At 34.8% G+C, this 20000-nt stretch overlaps 1 protein-coding gene and 1 long non-coding RNA gene across 3 annotated transcripts in view; one reads left to right on the top strand and one right to left on the bottom strand.

Moving 5' to 3' along the window:
• LOC135223510 (uncharacterized) overlaps positions 1-20000 on the top strand; it is a 757812-nt gene that overhangs the window by 337207 nt on the left and 400605 nt on the right. The gene's annotated exons all lie outside the window — the stretch shown is intronic.
• Positions 1-20000, bottom strand: part of LOC135223505 (uncharacterized) — a 139604-nt gene that overhangs the window by 62248 nt on the left and 57356 nt on the right. Inside the window, exon 3 of the mRNA XM_064261951.1 lies at positions 17435-17630. Within this exon, the coding sequence (XP_064118021.1) occupies positions 17435-17630 (196 nt within the window). The remainder of the gene's footprint in view (positions 1-17434; positions 17631-20000) is intronic.

The following is a 20000-nucleotide window of genomic DNA, read 5'->3' as shown; positions in this document are numbered from 1 at the left end:
GATGTCCAGAATTTTTGCCAAGCATTAGTTTTCCCTTCTCCAATTCCTCTTTATCTTATCAGCGAAGTTATAGGAAATAAATCTTCGGAGCAGTGGAATGGCGAAAAATCTTCACTAATTGGTTTGTAAAGGATTCTTAAATAATACACTTATAAGAATCCTGAAACGGAGGAATTTCGAGAAGGAACCGAACACCGAGTTTTTGAAAATTGTAGCAATCTATTCCATGGAGGAGGTAATCAAAGAGAATAGTTATTTAACGGTGAAAATATATATATGTGTTATTAAATGACAATGCAAGTAGAGACACATGGCTTAAGTACGCCCAGCTCCTGAATAAAAGAGAAAAAAAAAAAAAAACTCAGAAATGAGAACGAAAAGAAAAATCAAAAGAAAAAGTGGTTCCAAGGAATAGCAGCGAAACAGCGATCAACAAAACGTAACTGAAATACTACTTACACCTGTTAAAAAAAAATGAAAAAAAAACTAGAATTAACTGTCAAACTAATGACATCCAACGTTCCTTCAGCCCTTAGCTGCAACCCTTGCATTCCTTTTACTGTACCATCGTTCATATTCTCTTTCTTCCATCTTATTTTCCACCCTCTCCTAACAGTTGATTCATAGTGCAACTGCGAGGTTTTTCTCCGGTTATTACTTTCAGAACTTTATACTGTCAATTTCCGTTTCAGCGCTGAATGGCCTCATTGGCCCCAGTGCTTGGCCTTTTGATTCTTCTCTCAAAACGATGACAGGTTGGAACCATAGAAAGTCTAGGAATTACGGATCAAGCTTTGAATCCTGAGCCTTGTGAGTCCCATCATACCTGACCTGCTACAAATGTACAAAGAAAAAATCACAATTGGAAAACTAAAAAGTAACTTGTTGGCATTTAAGTGACCTGGAGTGATAGTGACCTCCCAGAACCAATGCCCCAGAAAATTAGTCTTCGGATACCCAAGCAGCGCACTTGACCTACAACAGATAAATCCTTACAAAGCGTAGATGAATAATTGTTATCGACACTTAGTAATGTGGTGCCGGAGACCTCTCCTTTTATACCATGACAAGTCCATCAAGATAAAAAGAAAGAGATCATTTAAATGTATAAAATAAAACAAGTCAAACGAACTTGGCTTTAGTGGGGAAGGGGCTGGTTGGAGGGCCATGGTCAGAGGTGAAGAGGACTAGTTAAAAGCCATTTCTAGCTCAGCGTTCGCATTGGTCATTATCTTTGATGAATTAGCAGCATGTTGTGGTTATCTCAGAGAGTGACTCCTGTAAGGGGGAAAAAGAGAGGGGAAAAAAAAACTTTTGCTTTTCCCTTGCTAACCTTGTACAGGTCATATGAAAACTACTCAGTTGTGCCCATATAAATACACACACACGTACATGAGAGAATTAGTTGTCAAGAATACACACACACTCAAATAATGTATGTACATATATATATATATATATATATATATATATATATATATATATATATATATATATATATATATATATCAGTGTGTATGTGGGGTACGTATGGGTTGGTGTTGTAAGTGCCAAGCATGGATGTGGGTGCAATCCATAAGATTGCAAACAAAAATGCTGAATGGAAATTAGTGCTTCTCAAAACATTCTACAGCATACATGGAATCCACACCCTTACTGGCCAGTAAAGGAATGGTATGCGATGGTCAGCCGATCAAACCTTTGCAACATGCGAAAGGAATAGATTATACTCTGCTTATGAAACTCCTCTCTCTCTCTCTCTCTCTCTCTCTCTCTCTCTCTCTCTCTCGTCTCTCTCTCTCTCTCTCTCTCTCTCTCTTTTGTGGCGTAGTTTAGAGTACCAGGAACCCAATTAAGGGAAAGAATCGAAGTCATTTCGGAGGTAACAAAGAATTCAAAAGGATCTGCTGGAAGAAGGCTCTTCATATGATTGATTGTCACCGACCTTCCTTGTTTGGACAAAATTACTTACAAACAAACAAGCGTCCACGTGCGGCCTCTCATTCACACACACACACACACACACACACACATATATATATATATATATATATATATATATATATATATATATATATGTGTGTGTGTGTGTGTGTGTGTGTGTGTGTTTGTGTGTACATGTATACTTGTGTGTGATATTTCTTCAGCATTTCTCTGCTTTTCACAACTCTGGTATTCTTCTTATGCCAGATATAAAAGCACTCGGCATCTACACTTCACTTCTGCTTTCATATTAGAATATTGGCTAAAAAAAACAGCAAGCATCTTCCAGAACTTTTACATACATCTGACTACCTTTCTTACTTCACCTGTTTTGAATTACAAATGTTTATACGAAACAGGCACTTCCATTTTTTACCATTCACATTAATATTCATAAGCTCCATATTCCTTGGTTTAAATTAACACTCTTTGTCTTACTGTTACTCACAATTACTCTCAGGTCTCTCTTCTTGAAAAACTTCTCAAAATTGGTCACTGGTTTCTGTTGTATTATTCCGCCAAATCGCATACTCCATTCACGACCTGTTTTGCTGTCACAAAATCTTGCATTTACATATACTGTCCTTTCAGAATATGAAGGTACATACTATATTTGTACATTCACGCATTCGCACACTATATATATATAATTATATATATATATATATATAATATATATATATATATATATATATAAATATATTTTACTATTTATATATATAGTATATATATATATATATATATATATATATATATATATATATATATATACTATATATATATACTGATAGATAGATAGATAGATATAATGTGTGAATGCTTCTCTCATATAAAACTGTTTATACTCATCTACAATCCTTTATTCAAGTAAGGCATTCATGGCAGTGTAGAACTGAATCTATAAACAGGATTATATGACGAGATTATTTGATAGTATAGTCTAAAAGTCCATAAAGTGTTGAGTGGGCGAAAACAAAGAAACAAAGTCACACAGAAATCTCCTGAAGTCCGTCTTCTTGAAAGCATCGCACTCCCTGCCGATGGAGAATGATTAACTCGATGTCATGAAAGCCTTTAATTATTTTTTATCCGTTCCCTGTCCCCATCCGTTTTTGCTAATGGATAACCCGTCTAGATCTCTTCGTCATCCTATCCATCGTCATTATCGTTATCCCCTTCTCTGTGAACTAAATCATGTTACTGTTACTGAAAGCTAGGTGCTCCTTATCAAATTGGGGACTTTCGCAAGATATCGGTCAACACAGTCGAAAGCAAGGCCGCCCGGGTTTCGGGTTGCATTTGTTTGCGAAGCGTAAGGGCAATAATAATCGTATTCCGATGCTTCTACGCGGTACAAAAACAGGCCGGCGGTTTTTCACCGACTCTTGCTTCATCATAAATTAAGCGAAATGAAATTAAAGAAAGATTATCTGTTAGGAGACCTCTGTCAAATGACGAGACTGGAGCCACAAATCACTAGGTATGTTGGATCGTGTCCAATTTCTACTGTCATCCTTATGGGAAGATTTTATCTTCTGAATGCAAGGATCAATGGGACCGATATCCTAGTAACCTTTTCTTGCCCAGAACCGCATGAAACAACCTGAAAAGGGAAGGCAAGATTGTGGGCTCACACGCCAAGAAGACATTGACCTTATGAAGAACGTTTGGTCTATAATGATTGATTGCGATGTAAGCTCAGGAAGGAAGATAAAGGCCTATTTGCTTCGTAAAGAAAATTCCTTTATTTTACTAAATCGATTAAATAAAAAAAAGATTAGGTTCAATGACCTAGATAGAAATACAGCCATGTGGTCATCGATGTGAAAATGAATCACATGGAAAGAATAGTAATTATTCCGAGTTGGGAAAAGTTGTTTGAAGAAAAAACGCAAAAAAAAAAAAAAAAAAAAAAAAAAAACTTGTTCATGCCTCACAGAAGTCTGATGGGAAAATTGTATTTTGATTACGAGCAAATAATACATGAAGAGGATTTCTTCAAATTTATCTTCCGTTAGCACCAATTACCTTGAAAGTCCCCAGGCAAATAAGTTTGAAATTCTTGCTTGGACAGCATTTCTTCTCACCGATACACGGATTAAGGCCACCAAAGAAAGAATAACTCATAGAAAAGATACAAGAGGTGTTATTAGCTTTGAATGCGCACTAATTAAACAAGAAGTGCACTTATCTATTGCTAGAAGAAGACTGGTATCGTATTACTTGAGAAAATGTTATAGTGAGGAAAAAAAAAACATCGTTAAACGGAAAACCATGGTATCATGACGACAGCAATTATATAAATATATATATATATATATATATATATATATATATATATATATATATATATATATATATATATATATATATATATATCATATATATAATACATATATATATATATATATATATATATATATATATATATATATATATATATATATATATATATATATATATATATATACATACATACATATATGAGAGATGAATATGCACATCATTATGGTTGAGTTCAAAAATTAACCTTGACCACCAACACCCAGCCCCGATTTTAAAGAAATATATGGTAAGAACAATGATATTTCGGAGGACAGCAACTTCTGTGAAAGAAACAAGAAGCGAAAGGAAATAACTCAGTAAAGAATAGCCGATAAAACTATCCATTTCTAATAGAATCAGGTCCACCGATTGAAAGAAATATGGCGCCGAGAGTAAGATCATTAGTGACTAGCGCTATCAAAACTATCTCCGGAATTGCATGAAGCCATCAAGACGGTAGGTACCCATCTTGTCCTCGAAAGGTCGGTGACTGTTTTTACTTTCATTTTCCTTTCCACCGGGCCCTGGTGCCACCCAGCAACTGCTGCCGCCGCCGCCGCCGCCGCTGTCTTGCCTTACCTTCGGCCCACGACTGTCCAAAGGCATCCTGTCCTGAGCGGCTCTTGAGGTTTATGTCAGCCCTCGGCTGTCGTTGCTGGTGAAGGTCACCTTAAGACAGCAGAGGTATCGCATACAGTGTGACTTTTTTCCGTAGGTTGTTGTGATATATATATATATATATATATATATATATATATATATATATATATATATATATATATATATCATATATATATATATATACATATATATATATATGTATGTATATATGTATACTTATACATATATATTGTGTGTTTCTTTGTTTCTGTTTGCATGTGTAATCTCTATTCCTATTATCATTTGTGTTTTTATTTGCTCATAAGATTTTAATTCATCGTTTACATTCTGTCGCTCATCCTGGAGTTATAAAATTAACCAGAGGTATACGTTTTATTGCGTGCGTTAGGCTTTTGGCAATCGGAAATTTATCCTTAAACAATTCATCTCTCCTGAGGTTTGGTAATCCTCAGAGGAATGGAAAAGATTCATTGCCAGCACCGAAGTAGTCCTTCTGTTTACTTAATTTATCATGTACTTGATTCCTCACAACTTTCTCGTTATAAATGATAAAATGAATTTCTTCTTCGCAACAGTAAACCTGTAAAATAACTCTGTGCAAATATTATCTTTCCTTCGTTCCCAAGGATTCGCCGATCAGCACTTTCTTTCCATGGTGTCATGCTGATCTATAATTGCTCCCCTGCTGGCTAAATCCTGCTCACTTGCCGCTGCTTCATTCAAAGCGATCAATAGATTTCCTGCGTTTAACCACCTTTTGGCAAGAAGCTTCCTGATGGTGTTGTGAATGAAGCCCTGTACTGCACAGATACGGTGAATACTTTCTAGTTCTTTAAATGATTTACGTTACGAAAAGTTTTTCTTTAATTGAATAGAGTCAAAATTAGGGTTAGTACATTAAAGCTCAAAAGGTTGATCAAATGTTGCTGATGAAATTGTTATTTTTTAATTCTATTTTTGTTACCTTTAATATTTTAGCAGTTTCATTGCACTTAGTGTTTCTGTCCATTTTTTTCTTAGAATCCGTTTATTATTTTGCATGAGTATCACTCCTTTAAATGCTATCTACTCCTACTCTTTTTTTCACTTATCCTTTAGTCTCCTTACTTCATTTCTATTCTTCTTCTTTTTAACTATAATCTTTTCTGCTCTCTCCTCAGTAACGTGATTGGCCCAAAACTTCTTCCAATCTGTGGCCGGCGGATCAGACTTTCATAACCAGTCACCAGCATCCATAAATATGCTACAAAGTCTTAAAAACTGCGAGTCCGTCAAAATTATTACTTCACCAAAGGAAAACTAGCTTTTAGAAAGATGTTGTAGGTTTAACTTTTTGTCTTAGTTGAGGACGAATACTTTGATCAATCAAAATGTATTCGGCGATAAAAATAATCCCGTTTGACCTTTAATCATTAATCAATGGGAAGCTGCGCTCTTGAAGTCTTAGTATTGACTTATTTCAAGAATTTTTTCCTTTTATCAACGATATCTTGCCGCTATTTTTACGTCTAAACATTTTTTACGTAGAATATGCACAACACAATATTTTAACCGGCGTGTCTCTGTCTCTCTATAAAGCCATTTAAGCCATAAATGAGCTTCCAAGAAACATTTCCCAGTTTCCTTAGCTCGTTCTCATCTCACTTCAACTCCCCGAAGACTATGGAAACGACCAGTCACTAAAGTAATTCCACGCCGAAGCGGTTTTTTTTATTTTTCCGAATTCAGATGGGCTGTTTTCGATAGATTTATTGGATATGTACCGGAAATCTCTTCTCTCCCTCTTCTCATCTTCCTCTCTCTCTCTCTCTCTCTCTCTCTCTCTCTCTATCTCCTTTATCTCTCCGCTCCTCTATTATATATTGTGCCCCAGAGCCGAGACAAGATCAATTATTGTGTTGTTTTCGAGGAAAGGGTTCCCCGTTATGAACTTCAATTTCCATACAAAATGCCTATATATATCTCCGGGTTATTTTACAGCGGAGGTGTTGGGAAAAGGAACGGGAAAATCAGGGCCCATCCGTCTTATACGCAGATTGAATATGAGGTTACTGATATCAAAATAACATCCTGTGCCTCATCCAAGATGAAGGAGAGACTTATAGGAAATCTATCAGCTACTACTACTGCCTTGCAGGGTTTTAGAGTCTAGGCGCGTACGAACATGCGCACGAGATTTATATGTATTGTAATATATATATATATATATATATATATATATATATATATATATATATATATATATAAATATATATATATATATATATATATATATATATATATATATATAATATATATATATATATTTATGCATATATATACACACACACAAGGTTTTCTCTCTGCAATTAAAACGTGATATAGAATATAAAACAGGGACTCTGGCCTCAAAGAAAGAGAAACAGCGGAATACAAATTCTCCCTTCTCCTCTCTCTCTCTCATCTCTCTCTCTCTCTCTCGCTTCTCTCCTCTCTCTCTCTCTCTCTTCTGGTTCATATATATATATATATATTATATATATATATATATATATGTATATATATAATATATATATATATATATATATATGTGTGTGTTGTGTGTGTGTGTGTGTGTGTGTGTGTGTGTGCGCGCGCGCGCGTACACATAATCACTGACATTGTAAATTACTTTATTACTACAACCTGTAAAATTTTATAGCTGAGAACTTAAAAAACTCGGTGACCATGAAAGCCTAATATCTGCTGCGAGGGTCATGAACTCCAAGCGAGTTTTCCCTCTGATATAGAATTAAATCAATCTACGTTCTATCTTTTTTTTTTTTTATGAAAACCGGTATTACAGAGTGTACGTGATGTATGATTACAAGTTTTTATCACTGGGGTTACTGCTCACATTGGAAGTTCAAATAACAGTGTTATTAGGCGGATATGCGTTTGTGGCCAGTTAGAAAAACTATGACGCAGGGTCCCAAGCATAATAACACCTTTCGGTTGTAAACATCCCCCTGCGAGTGAATGAACTCGTTATAAAATACTCCTAGATATGTATCTGCAATCAAGGGAGAATTGTTTAAACTCTATACGAAGCCCTATTCGTTGATTTGATTTACTTTGGCCAACTTCTGTTGAAAAGGCAATTGGTGATAACAGGGACTGTGTAACCTCAACAAATATCCAAAATTGCATCCGCCCAACTGAAAGGTTAAATTTAGAGTTATAGGCGGAGTCTTTTAGAGTAAAATTGACAAATTACTGTTACTTGACGGAGCTGTTTCTAGTTTTTTTTTTTTTTTTTTTTTTTTTTGTTTTTTTTTTTTTTTTTTTTTTTTTTTTTTCATTCTGGTATTCATCTTCTACGTGAACATTTCTTTTGTCTCTCATGGCATGTCCTGTGCAGCCTCTCCTCTTAGGCCTCAATCTCCTTCAGGGACACGGAAGACAGGAAGGCCTAAAAGAAGGTGGAGAGGCTGCATTCTAGAATACATAAGAGACAAAAGAACAGAAGATGACATGAGTGAGACATGACAGAAATAACCAGAGAAGTCATTTAAAAGAGCGATCATAACTTGAGACTCAGCTCAGTTTAATTACTTCTAAACTTAAAAGAACGGCTTGATTTAATGTTTCACCTCTGAACAATCCGACGTTGTCTCCATTATATTATCTACGGAAATCTTCAGTTTGAAATATATAACGTGATAAAAGAAATATTCTCGTGATAATGATTAATCTATTTTATTTCCATTCCATCGTTTATTGTTTATTCCTCAGTTCCTTTATCTGTACTGGGTTACTTTCCCTGTTACTTTTCGATTTCGTTAAACTTGTTGAATAGGCTAATCAGTAATTAAGTGGGGAATAAGCGAAGAAGCTTCATCTTATGTATCGAAATTCGAAACAATAGCCTAGTTTGCCCTGTTTGTTTTCTTTATATGCAAATAAGTTATAAAAGAAATAATCTGTATTTAAATGCCTAACTAGCAATTCAACATTCCATGCGAATAAGAGAAAAACAGTGTTTTACAACTTCCTAAACCGTGCGTGAATTTTTTCAGAGGTTTTACGGACGAGAAAGTCAATTTTCCAAATTAAGAAAAAATCGATGGATGAAGAACTCGATAAAAGAAATAGGTATTGGCTGTATTGAAATGCTACCCTCGGGGTACGAAGAATGGTTTCGTCTTCATTTGGACACTGCTGAAAAGTGCTCTCCACTTCCCCACAAATGAGACTGATTGTTATGCAAATAGAAAATTGTTCTCCTACTAATTTGCCTTGTAAAATTATTCATGAGAAAGGTACTTCCATATCCTTGTAACATTTTTAAATGGCAAGACACATCTGTCGTCATATTGAACGTCGGAACTGTAGCGTACAAGCACGGACACTAACGCGCACATGCACACACATATACACATACACACCACACACAATTTTTTAAAATATATATATTTATATATGTGTGCCTGTGTGTGGGCGTGTGTGAATGTTTGTGGATATATATACTATATTATATATATGTGGGCGTGTGTGAATGTTTGTGGATATATATATATATATATATATATATTATATATATATATATGTGTGTGTGTGTGTGTGTGTGTGTGTGTGTGTGTGTGTGTATTTATATGTATACTTACACTGTATATACATTTTTCTTATTTTGAACTTGTGTGAAAGCGAGAGAGAGAGAGAGAGAGAGAGAGAGAGAGAGTGCTTTCTGGAATTTTCGTAACCAAATTACTTGATTCTACGTATTTTTGCTTGTGCTTGCCGTGACTTATGAAAGCAGCATAGAAAATTCTCAGGAATCAGGACCCTGAGGTGGTACAGTGCTGCTATGCGTGATCAGACTTTTTCGGTAACTTAGCAGATGATTAGGTCATTCCATAGGTACACACACACACACACAACCACGCACGCACACACTTATATATATATATATATATATATATATATATATATATATATATATATATATATATATATATATATATATATATATATATATACATGTATGTGTGTCTACTAACCTATTCATGCAGTAAATTACAGGGTCCTTTTTCTTATGTATTTCCTATTCTGCGCTTCCATGTTACCGACAAACACAAGCTAAAATACATAGAATTCAGTACTGTGGTTGGGAAAGTTTCAGAAATCTCTCTCTCTCTCTCTCTCTCTCTCTCTCTCTCTCTCTCTCTCTCTCTCTCTCTCTCTCTCTCTCTCTCTCATATTTTTTTTCCTTTGGAGAATAAACCTGTTACAGCCACCCACAAGTTCAGTACGACAAGAAAAAGACAAAAAAAACTTTATATGCGTTCAAGGTCTTTGTGCCATTTCGCTCTGACCTGACTTCAATTCTTACCTTATGACGCAAGTTGAAAATAACAAGTAGTGGGGGATTGTCATTTGATTAAACGAGTGGAGGATTACGCAAGAAACGGCCTTTGGCATCATAAATTAATACAGTGGACGAAGTTCTTCTTCAGATAGAAATCAAGTCTTGGAAGTGCCGCCTACAGTGGACCCTTCTATTTCTTAATTGTCAGTCTGACATATATATATATATATATATATATATATATATATATATATATATATATATATATATATAATATATATATATATATATTTATATATGTGTATATATAATATATATATATAATTATATAGATATATATATATATAACATATATATATGTATATATAATATAAGCGAATACCACAGGAAAATGATAGGCAGAAAATCCAAGCGCTTTCGTAAAGACGAAAGCGCTTAGATTTCTGCCTATCATTTACCTGTGGTATTCGCTTACATAATGAAGTCACGTGCATCTACTGTGATTTTTTAAGCATATATATATATATATATATATATATATATATATATATATATATATATATATATATATACATATACATATACATATACATACATACATATATATACACGTATATAAATTTGGAATTATTCTTGCAAACGGGGAAACAGTTGTAATACTGTTATATGGTCTATTTCGTTGAGGGTAATCTGAGAATTTATGTGTGTATACGTAGTATATATATACACGTGTGTGCGTGTGTAAATTCTCAAATTGGCCTTACTGAACTTGACCATATAACTGGTTCTCCAATTACAGGAATAATTGAAAATTTGTTTCTAATACAACCTCCGTGGCAAGGGAAAAAAATAATATTTGCTCCAACATTACTCTTAACATTATTGCTCTGTGCAATCGTTCCACTGGAAAAAGTAACACCTACAAGTTTGGACGTCCAGTTCAACAAAAGGCTGAAAGAAATCAATAGTAATAATAATAATAATAATAATAATAATAATAATAATAATAATAATAATAATAATAGTTAAAGGTCTCATACGTCAATATATTCCGACAATTATAGCTGTTCATAAGACCTGAGATCTAATGACATATTCCACCTTTAAGGTATGGCATAATCCACGCAGTGAAAAAAAACATGAGCAAGAACAATTTTAACAATAAGTTCATATTTTGTCTCTCATTCCAACCGGATGTGATATACTGTAAGCCTCAATATCGACAGAAAATTGGCGATGTAAAACAACCATGACTTTTATGTCGCCGAAAATATTCGTCAATTGAGTGTGAGTTTGAGTCTGTGACAAGTTTCCTTCTTCCAATTTCTTTTTTTATTTTTGTTTTCTTACATTATCTCAGGTTTTCGCCAGTTCTACTCTCCCTTTCTTCCACAACAACCGGTTGCCAAGTCCAAGGTTGACCCCGTTGCTTCGGTACGTGTGACACAATATTTGGCAACGACTTTTGGGCCAGTCAAGTGATAGATAAATGGAACGAGAGCAAAAAACAAAATCAGCGCGGTGACTTGTTGGTCCTTTGCACGTAGTTCTATTCGTGATGAAAAAATAGAATGTAAATTTTTTTTTTTTATTTCTCAGTCTTGGTGGTTCTTATGTATGCATTCTTATACGTCTGGGAGGTAATGGATATGTCGTGTCTGAGTTAATAACTTATTCAGGCCCTACTTATAATATTGATTCTTATTTCCGAGTTGAAACTCTCTTGTAATTATACTCTTGACATGTTAAGGATTATTTCTGGAGAGTGGAGTACTATATATACCCAAAAAATATTCGAGTGAGTTCTATGTTATGTCCTCGTAACATACTTCCTCTCTCTCTCTCTCTCTCTCTCTCTCTCTCTCTCTCTCTCTCTCTCTCTCTCTCTCATTTATGGCAACGTTATTCTAATATTTGCCTCTCCGGTGGAAGGGTAAGGTTCGACTCCCAGGTGGGATAAAACGTATTAAGGCACTAGGCGTTAAATCTCGTTATGCCACTTTGACCTGTTAGCCATTCGACTCTGTCATCTCGGCACAAGGTAAGGAGGGCAATGAACTCGAAACCTAATACCCAAAGGCTTGGTGTAAAGCGCAAGGGTACAACTTTCAGGTCAAAGAAGCATAATGAGATTTAACGGCACGTGTGTTATAAACACGTTATATATATATATATATATATATATATATATATATATATATATATATATATATATATATATATAATAAAAGGAGCCCATAAAACCGTCAAAATATAGAAAGTAAGTACTATATTTCAGAGACTACTGTCTCTCTCTTCAGGTACGGTAATGAACATCGCAAAGGGCGCATGGGATTCAGATATCATAGATAAAATCTTCCCTCAACTAATGCTTAAGAAGATTAAAGAGAATTTATCAACTGGGGTGACCTAGTTAAATGGCTTACCTGTAGATGGATCTCTTGGTATAAATACCGCCTTTTCTGTAACCTCTCTCATTCATTACCTATATATATACCTGAAGAGAGAGACAGCAATATCTGAAATATAGTATTAACTTTCTATATTTAGGCGTTTTCATGGGCTCCTTTTATTAGTAGGAATTCTGTTGTAACAGAACATTTTTACCAGATATATATAATATATATCTATATATATATATAGTATATATATATATATATATATATATATATATATATATATATATATATATATATATATAATGTTCGCTGCAACACCGGCACATAACCTCTTAAAAATCCATTGTCGCCCAACTCTTATTTGGACAAGAAGAAATTGATCCACCCCAGAGCGTGGGTGGCGTTACATCCGGGTAACTCTCGCATTTAGATAAGCATGAATATGGGAGTGGGCGTTTTATCCTTTAAAATTCTTGCTCCGGCATTCTGAGATTTCTTCCATATGCCTTTTTTTTTTCCTACACGTCGGTCCCCCGCGATTTCCGCCCATCTAGTCTAAGACCGATCTGATTTCCCTCGAGACCGAAAAAGAGGAAAAAGTCTTCGTCGGCTTTTTTTTATTTTTTTTCTTTATGTATGATACATCAGCTGGCGTTCCACACCTGTCACCGGTGCTCTCTCTCTCTCTCTCTCTCTCTCTCTCTCTCTCTCTCTCAGGAAAGAGACTTACACACACAAGCATGTTGTGTTTTCGTGTGAGCATTTGCTAATGTGCGTGAATGAGTACGTCTTTTAATAAATGATGAGAGAAGACTGGTATCTATCACATATCGCCGTGTTTAATGCTTTTATCATTACTAGGTTATTATCAATAGCAACATTATTATTATTATTATTATTATTATTATTATTATTATTATTATTATTATTATTATTATTAGTAGTAGTAGTAGTAGTAGTAGTAGTAGTAGTAGTACCCACACACGAGACAAAAATTTACACAATATTTGTTCTTTAGTGTCCGTGTTTTCGCATGCGCAAGATTGAAGCGTGCCTATTTATACACGAGAAGACAGTGGGACCTTTAACATATTATTATTATTGTTATTATTATTATTATTTGAAGTTATAGTAGCAGTAGTAGTAGTAGCAGCTGTAAGTATTTAATTCTAATTTCCCTCTTTGAAAACATCAGGCAACCCCATTAAACCGCGTGAACAAAAACATTAATCCCAAAACCTCATTTTTTTTTCGAACGTGACCTGAGAGCATCTTACAGGTGTTACGCAAGAGGGAGCCATCACCAGGGCGGACAACTTCGATTTTTTTAAGACTCCTCTTGACCAGTCGTGTAAACTAACCTTTACTTTTACGTAAACACTCTCGCATTCAACATGGCCGTGCGGGGTTTATCTGGAGAGAGTATTTTATGGCACATTACCCGGTGCAAAATGATTTTATTCCGGCTGGTGATAAACATTTAGCATCGCCACGTGAGGTTTATTATTAAGCATATTTTATAACCTGTGACGTAATACAATATTATGACCTCCCAGGTACACATTTAGTGTTGTCGAGTCAGTTTTATCACTTTACCTAATAATTATTTTTGCGTTTAGATATTCAATGATTATCATCCTTATGAGAAGTTTATCTTTATTATTTACTCTGTTGAATAATATGTGATATAATAGATTTTTTCTAAATGCGAGGTATTGTTTTCCGTGGGTCAGCCTCAGAGACAAACAAACAAACAAAATAGTTGACAACTGCCGTTTTCATATCCCCATTTGAGACATGAATAAGGAGAGGACTGTAAAAGAATTCGCTAACTTCTAAGTCATATCATGAACCAAGGACAACTTCAGATCGTAAGCACAGGAAGAATTAAAATCAGATACTTGAACCCTCTTTTATACATACATTATCTCTGGACGCTATTTTTCACGCAACTTTATTATTTGTAATGATGCAACTTTACATTATTTTATATATATATATATATATATATATATATATATATATATATATATGTGTGTGTGTGTGTGTGTGTGTGTGTGTGTGTGTGTGTACACACACACACATACATATATATATGTATATATAATATATATATATTATATATATATATATATATATATATATATATATATATATATTGTGAATATTAAGTTTTTTATTACGTCATCCTATTTTTTGAATATTAAGTTTTTTTATTGTTATTTTTACTTTCGTCATGCTATTTTATGAATTTGGAGATTTTTTTTTCACTTGCGTTGTCCTGCGTATTTTGCGAATATTAAGAGAGTTTTTTCTTTTCTTATGTCATCCAGTTCAGTCGATTCTTTGTTACTGCACAGACATTAACACCACCCTTCCCTCAATCTTTTTCTCCTTACTCAACTGAAGAAAAAGTATATGTTGAAATAGCGTGTCATTTTCCATATCTTTCCTATTTCATTTTTCGTTTATGACCAAGAAACGTTTTTCTAATGTTTGTTCGTGTTAATAATGACTACTTTTCCAACGCTTCTTGCTTCATGTAAGTTTCATAGAAAATTAGTTCAACAGCGTCCCCTTTGTTTTTCCTTACATACTCGTTGAGCAACAGCTCTTCATTTCCAGGAAAATGGTTATAAATTAAAAATTTTCTTAAAAATTCCAACACTTTCCTCTACAATTCATCTTTGCTAACTCTTTCTTCAAATTCCATCCTTGTTATAAACTTTTCAGTACCTTAACTTCTCGACCATTTGCAACTAGCAATGAACAGTCTGCAAACGTTAACATCCATTTATAGAACTTTCATTCGTCACAACTTCAACTCTGTTTCTGCGCTGATCTCGAATTGCCAAATCATCATTTCATCCCTACAAATCAACATAGCTACAATGTCTTCGTCACTTTGTTTAAGGCCTTCTGTCCAACTCTTTCATTTAGACTTTTGCATAGAGCCTTCAGGAGCTATGCTCTCATTAGTAAATTCTATTTGGTTCTCGTAATATCTGCCCTGCATGATATATCAACCGCTCCACATAACAGCTTTATTAGTTTTATGTATAACACTCAATTATACTATGAAATCCCCTACTCCCCTTACTTATTACCTTCCTAAGTGAGCCTTTTATGTATGCAATGACGTTGTTCGTCCCCCAAGGACTTTTATTACCTCTTGTGTAATCTCAACCAATAACTTTCGAAACACATTGCAGATGACTAGCAACTTACCCAGTTCTTAGTGACAATCATTTCTCTTTTCAACATTAAAAATGTTTACACGGGGGAAGGAATCTTACATAATCGAGTAAACTCGTCTCCTGCAGCATCTTACTGATTATCCGGTGAATTTGTTGTGTTACATTAAGCGACGATAAAAGAAAACTCTCTCTAGCATCACAGATTACTGTCAAGTGGAAACTCGTACAGGCTTCATCTGTAAAAGTAATGTCGCAGAAGGAAGGGAAAGTAAACCATTCTTGGTTTCATGACCTTTATTCGATCACTCGGTTGTGCCCAGAAAAAAAAAAAACCATTTGAACACATAAAAACGCGTACGATATTATTTCAACCTTGTTTGACAGAACGCTGTATATTTAACGTCAGCTATATAAATGAGCTATCACGCTGTTCTTGGCGATTTACTAAGGAAATTTTTATTTTTTTGGTCGAGCGTTACGAAACAACCAAAGATGATGGTCAGAAATGGACAAAGGCAAGAAAAAAATAAGGTAGCAATGTCGGGCTTGTAAGAACAGGTAAACTGGAATTAAACATGAAAAGATAATCGCAAGTGAACTATTTGTGTGTCCGTTAGTTCAGCTCTGCTACATTGACTACATATGCAAAATTCAACCAATAACTCGCAAAGAAAAACAGCCATAAAGAAAAAAAAACAGCCGTAACTTCTTTCTGGCAGACCAAACCCTACATTGACTACATATGCAAAATTCAACCAATAACTCACAAAGAATAACAGCCATATAGAAAAAAAAACAGCAGTAATTTCTTCCTGACAGACCAAATCACATACTAGCAACACCACTTGTAAAAAGTTTAGGATTGTGAATATCGCATTTCAGTTTTATTTATTCATTTTCTGTTGTTGGTGTTTTTTCGTTCTGTCTTATCCATCAGAATAAATAACTTATTTGTGAGCATTACCACCAATAGTTCTCCGCGTGCTGTCCTCTTATGCCTCGAGAGGGAAATGAATAAATCGAAGGGCCTTAGTTATCAGTAAATCGATCTGCACCTTAAACCTTAAAGGGGGTGTTTACCACGATCCACTTGAAGGTCAAAGTTACCCACTTCGAACGTCGCTATCAGAGGGATTAACGACGTTCAACCTCCTGGAGATCAGTATAATTACAATCAGGCCATGCCTTTATTACGGTTCCAAGTAATTTGATTGGTTATTGTGAACTCTGAAGGCTATTGCATTCATCGACTTATTGCATATCTAGATTCTTGGAGTTATGTTGTTCGGTGATCATATGTCTGGTTTGTTATCTAATAAGACAGATTTCGGGGATCTTGAGCCTATCTCAGTTTGATTTCAATATCGAGATAACTTAAACGTATTCATTTTTTTTATATATCTACACGTGTGCTTATGTATACTCACAAACCTTCTGAAATAAATACCCAAACCTCTTGCCCCGTGCCAAACCAACCTCCTTTCTCATTAAACATTCTGTAGCACAGACGAGAAATCGGAATCCTTTAAGGAGTCCTTCAAAGAGACTGGACGTCCTTGGAATGCTAGGCTCGAGCACTTTACCTTTCAGGAGTCTGTGTAGAATATCGGCATCGTCCTGGGTGTTGAGGAACAAGGGCGAGGCCGAGTGGGATATACAGGAAGTCCTCGCGGCCGCCGCCCCGAGGCCTCCGTAGACCGGTACCATCATAACGCGTCGTCCTTCGGGTTTGAGGGAGACCTCCTGCCCCAGAGAGCACTGCTGTCGGCTTTGGTGTATCTGAGGGAGGCGAAAAAGAAACAAGTTATTTCAATGACCGTACCCTTTGGTAATGAAACTTGATTCTATACTAGACTGTCAATAAGAGTCAAGAAAGTAAAGAAAGAAAGAAAAATATTTTTGAATGAGAACTGAATCGACTTTGGAGTAAATATGAAGTTGTAAAAAAATCTACTTTAACTTATTGTGAGGAATGTAAATGATTTTATTCAATATCTTATGAGTATTTCAGTGTTCGAGATGTAAAAGTTTTTAGTTCTTCGTTCTTAAGAAGAAAAAATGAATTGATTAAGAGAAATTTTGATCGAAATAAGCGCATAAACACGGTCGTTCATTCGCTAATAAAAATCACACCTAGAGTTCATGAAAGCAATCTTCCAATTAATGGCTGATAAAAGTAGTCTAGCTTCGTATAGATGACAGTGTAAATGATTTTCGTGGTTCACATATTATTTTAATGATAAAAAGTAGCATTTTTGAACTGTTAAAATAAAATTAAATAAGCGAGTGACACTGCAGGCAACGTAGTAAAAAAAGGAATGGAAAATGAAAGGTCACAGAATAAAAAAAACAAATGAGGAGAATAAAATGCCTATATGGAATGTTAAAATAAAAAGATACGATCCGTTGCTCTCTAGGCAACGGAATGAAAATAAAAGGTCAAAGGCAATCATGACACCGTAGGAACGAGATCTGCTCGAAGGAGTGACATAACGAAGGAGTTAAAATCACTGTGCTGCAGGACATACGACTTTTGATAGGTATGTAAAAGGTATGATTTGTTGAAATTGCTGAAATAAGTGTTTTTTTTTTAAAGGGTGAGGTGATAGCTGAACAGAATGCATGTTTTGTCTCTTAGCTGACGTGGAAAACATTTCTACTGTTTGTGTATAACCCGTTTCCTGTCAGGCTTCTAAGACTATTTGCAACGATTTGGAGCAGGCGCCCAATTCGCAATTTGGACCCTACTTTTAATTGCAAGAACAGCCTGTGTAACAACTTCCACTGTCCCTGTCAGCCACAGGTGATTGTGTGCTTTGAAACTCTGATTTCGAACGACCACAGGGAATGAAAATTGCCACTCCACGAGGGGTTGCGGAGCCACAACAATTTTTTGTCCTGGCGCCGGAAATAATGCTTGTGGTTTCGGAAACGTTGTTGTTGCACATGCTGCCTGAATGCTGGTTTGTATTTGTCTGTTTGAGGTTTCAAAATATTTTTCCAAGCGCTGTAAAATTTTGAATTTTATAGCCCTTTTAATTCCCATCTGTAACTGACGAGCGAACACGGAAAAATCACCCAAAGGCTCACTCTGAAAATATGAGAGCCTGAGAAGCATCTTCCATTGTCAGTTCGAGTCACGGACATCGTGATTGCTTTAATATAATGTATTTTTTCATAAGTATATGCTCTTTATCTCTCTTTTTACTCTAACGGCTACTAAAAAAACCTGTGCTCGTTGCAAGTATCCTTATCACTTCTGTAGACAAATCACTAAACAAAAACAAAGCAATTTACACACATCTTTCCTCTAGCTGGGTATCAGGCAGAGTTGAAAGTATTCTTGTGTGTGTCGGGCGCTGCTTCAATACTGAAAGCACTTTAGGGGCAATTTAAATATACACTTCGTTACGGTTAAATTCGTGGAGTTTCTCTTGTCTTTTTTTCTCTCCGATCTGTCACACCTTTGTTATGTCACTCTTCGTCTCGTTACACCTTTGATATTTACCGTCGGGAAAATGCTTTCGAGGCATAGGTTCATATATCTGCGAAAATAAAAGACTTTTTTTTTTTTTTTTGCAGGTAACCCGTTTTATTTTTCATGGCGAACAAAGGAATACATTCGTCAAGGTGCGGAAATCTGTCTGCCCAAGGACAACTTCAAAAATTGTTATCTTAACCGTAAGAAATTATATAAAAAAAGAAAAATGAAATATGAGAAATGGGCAAAATATCTATCAAAAAACACATCTAATAGAAAACCAGAGTGAAGTGATGACGATTTTATGTTCTAGGACTTTGTACAATAATGGTTAAGAAATATTGTGAGTTGTATGAAAGTTTGCTCTGAGAAAAAAAGTAGAGAAAAATTTCAAGTTTTCAAGATTCTACCGCAAGAGAAATAAGTTATTTTAAATAAGGAAAGTTCTGGGATATTTCGTGCTATTAATATATCTATATGTGTGTGTGTATGTCTTATAATAAGTATATATATATATATATATATATATATATATATACTATATATATATATATATGTACACATACGCACATGTATATATATATATATATATATATATATATATATATATATATATATATATATGTGTGTGTGTGTGTGTGTGTGTGTGTGTAATGATATATATATAT

This window comes from Macrobrachium nipponense, chromosome 20 (genome assembly GCF_015104395.2).
Source record: "Macrobrachium nipponense isolate FS-2020 chromosome 20, ASM1510439v2, whole genome shotgun sequence".
Taxonomy (NCBI): Eukaryota; Metazoa; Arthropoda; class Malacostraca; order Decapoda; family Palaemonidae; genus Macrobrachium; species Macrobrachium nipponense.
Note: the sequence above shows the minus strand (reverse complement) of the source record. Positions and strands in the feature narration are given on the sequence as shown.